The sequence below is a fragment of the Octopus bimaculoides genome, chromosome 4 (assembly GCF_001194135.2).
Source record: "Octopus bimaculoides isolate UCB-OBI-ISO-001 chromosome 4, ASM119413v2, whole genome shotgun sequence".
Taxonomy (NCBI): domain Eukaryota; kingdom Metazoa; phylum Mollusca; class Cephalopoda; order Octopoda; family Octopodidae; genus Octopus; species Octopus bimaculoides.
Window position 1 is genome coordinate 125515380 of NC_068984.1, and position 3642 is coordinate 125519021.

Sequence of the window (3642 nt, forward strand, 5' to 3'; positions counted from 1 at the left end):
GGAATCGAAACCGCAATCCTATGACCGCGAGTCCGCTGCCCTAACCACTGGGCCATTACGCCTCCACCCGTAAGCAATAATAACGAAGGTAATGAGAAAATAAAATAGAATATATGAATAAATTTACCTGTTCCAGGTGTAATGTCGTTCCAGTTAAAAGGTGTCAGGTTACGACCATCATCAGATATGTCAACGAATGCATATATGACGTGAGTACATAAAGAGGGATCGATATTTTCGGGTAAGAATTCACCAACGCCTGGCCGGGTCTGTGTAAAGCTGCTATAGTAGCAGAATACCTTCTTAGATCCTGGAAAGAAAAAAGAAGCGAGGGAGAAATAGAGACAGAGGAGGAGGGTCATATATTCATCCAAATACATATAGTATAAAATACGTATGAAGCACATTGCCATATATACAAGTTCATGCATACATACATACATACATACACTCACACTCAGATACACACACGCATGCATACATACATACATACATACATACATACATACATACATACATACATAATATATATATACATACATATATAGTCTACCCAGATTGCAAGTTCAGGTTTATACCTGTAATTATTGGCGCACTGGGGTATGTAACACACTGCCTAAATACCAATTTGGAAAATTAGGATCTCAAAACCAGAAAGGGGAAAGCTGATTCGAAGACTAGAGATCCAATCCATCCCTGGAACTACAAAAATCTGTAAAACTTCCCAAAAGTTTATCATTTAAGTATATATGAGTATGTCTATATGTATGAGAAGACATACATAAAACAAAACATGCAAATCTACACATATACATACATACATACATACATACATACATACATACATACATACGTACGTACATACATACATACATACATACATACATACAATTTTTTTTGTCTTATATTTATTTTGTAAGCAAATAATACAATATTTCATACGCATCTTATAAGCATTTTACAATGTTTCTTTCTTTTCTGGAAACTCGCCGCGTACCGGCAGCACCGGTTCGCGAACCGCCACATTGAGAAGAACTGCTATAGTTAACACACCCTACAGAAATTCAAGCCGAACATTAACCGATATCATCCTCTCCGATCAAAAAGGAGTCGTCCGCTAAGTTCTTGCGTACTGTACTTCACGCATGTCCGAAATGTAAACAACAACGCGCTTATCACAGGTGTCATTTACCAAGAAAATGATAATCTGATATCCTTTACTCATATATACTTACACTGTGCGACACATATACACGCCATTGCATTTCATTCGCAGTAAAACCACAGACAAACAGACACACACACACACACACACACACACACACACACACACACACACACACACACACACACCGCATTGCACACATATACACACACTCTGTCTAATCTATGTATACACACACACACACACACACACAAGAGATTAAAATCTATTAAAAGTACTTTTTTTTTTATTTTGCAAATTTCCTGTCTCAAATTTCAGATGTCACCTAACGTCTCATAAAAACAGTCCAGTAAACAAAAAAATTATGATAAATTTAACTCTTTTCTAAGTCATGAGACTTCCCGTCAGTAAATTTTCTGATTCTTATACCAGTTTTAAACTTATAACCTCAATTTGACATTCACATCTTCCGCCAAGAGTAGCTAATGAAGAATTAGTTTAGAAAACTGTCGATTTGTTAAGCTAATTTTTGAAGTTCATCTGAATTCCTCAAGTCAGAGATATCCATCACCTTTTGATGCTTACCTTGGACTTGTGTAATGGATATACCCGCTATCAACAGCAGTGCAACTGGTAACTTCATACTGAAACTGAAATACATAAAAAACATAAGAGAAGAAATATTACAACAGTTATAAGCAATAAAATTGCAACTAAAATACTATTAAAACAAATGACAAACACAAAAGTAGAAAGAACATTATTGTTCATCTGATGCTAGTTACCTGATAGGGGAATGATGCGGGTGTGCAGAGAGACGGCATTTATCTACTTTTTTCAGTTCACAGACATCGAGAAGGGCTTACCTTGTTTAACCCACCATCCTTCCTTATAAGCTGCAGCCTCATGAATTTTAGCGTATGCCTACTCCCCATAGACGTATTTCTATTATTTTGTATTACTGCTGTCAAAATAAACTAACTTTGACTATGTTCTGTGTAATTCTAACAATATTTTGTTATCCTATCAGTAAGCAAAGTTTTGGAACCTGAAATTCATCACAATATATTTCAGCAATGCGGAAATTTAATTCATCAAAGTAAGTACTATTACAATCAACACATTTTTGCTAACGAGTTACAAGTTTGTTTATTCCGGTAACATAAAAATCTGGAATTCTGGAGCTGATGAACTCTTTGAATGCACTTTTAGTATCGGTTTGATTTTTGAACTCCTTTTCTCGCAGGAAACCACCAAGGTGCTTGAAAAAGTGGTAGTCGGTAGGAGAAAGGTCTGAGGAATTAGCTGGATGGGGAAGAACTTCGTAGCCAAGTTGCCTCAATTTCTGGAGTGTCATAAGTGAAACATGTGGTCAAACACTGTCATGAAAAATGATTGACCCTCTTCTGTTGACCAGTCTTAGGATATTGTTTTGAAGACACCTACATCCACACCACGCTGGTTTCTCAGGCAATTTGGGAGGATACTGGAGAGCTGTAAGCCCTTGAAACCAAAGCTATTGCAGTATCTGGTCCTGTATTTGGATGGCAATGTTGTTTGTATAACTGTCAATGCCAAAGTTTGGTACAAGACCTTCAAGGATCTTCCAGATGTATATAACTACATATCTGTTCCATCCTCGTTCTAAGGAGTGGAGTAATAACTTTTTCAGCCTTTCCCAGTAAATATATCGGATCAGCCAGTATATCTTTCAAACGTCGCTTCCGCAACCACCAGTCATCCTTCAGAGTCCCAGAAAGACGGCTTGTCACATCTCTGGCCCCTCAAAGATCAAGGGACCCTATGTGATATCAGGGGGAAAATAATAAATCATCCAGGCCCATATGTTAATGGGAGTGGCCGTTGCAAAATCTGCATCACGGAGAGATCCAAAATTCTTAAGGACTTTACTAAACCTGGCGCGTTAAATAGTCGTAAAGAAGTTTTTTGTAAGTGTCCACTTCAAGTGCTTTCTACTTGAAAATTGGATCTCTCCGTTTGCTGATTAGACTTTTTCGGGTCTATAAGGGTTGTTTTATCCTCTGCTTCAGAGGAGATAACCCGTCCTTATTAACGCTTTTATATGTCAAGACTTAAATCTCGATTTCTGAGCGTTTCCTCACGTCCGCGACGTAGAAAGTTTAATTCTTTTGTCGTTGTATAAAGTCTGACGAGCTGTCCACAAGACTTTGGCTTTGTGGATACGAAACCTTTGGTAACTCTATTCTATTCTTTTATTCTTTTATTTGTTTCAGGCCATGCTGGGGCACCACCTTTAGTCGAAAAAAATCAACCTTAGGACTTATTCTTTGTAAGCCTAGTACTTCTTCTATCGATCCCCTTTGCCGAACCGATAATTTACGGGGATGTAAACACACCAACATCGGTTGTCAAGTGATGGAGGGGGACAGACACAGACATACAAACATGTATGTATATATATATATATATATATATATATATATATATATATATAT

General features: G+C 37.3%; 1 protein-coding gene across 1 annotated transcript in view; it reads right to left on the reverse strand.

Annotated features, from left to right (window-relative positions):
• The window catches only part of LOC106871549 (acidic mammalian chitinase), a 32625-nt gene that overhangs the window by 17490 nt on the left and 11493 nt on the right, over positions 1-3642 (reverse strand). Inside the window, exons 2-3 of the mRNA XM_052967678.1 lie at positions 1751-1815; positions 128-310 (exon numbers count right to left, since the gene is read on the reverse strand). Coding sequence (XP_052823638.1) covers positions 128-310; positions 1751-1808 — 241 coding nt within the window. The 5' untranslated portion in view covers positions 1809-1815. The remainder of the gene's footprint in view (positions 1-127; positions 311-1750; positions 1816-3642) is intronic.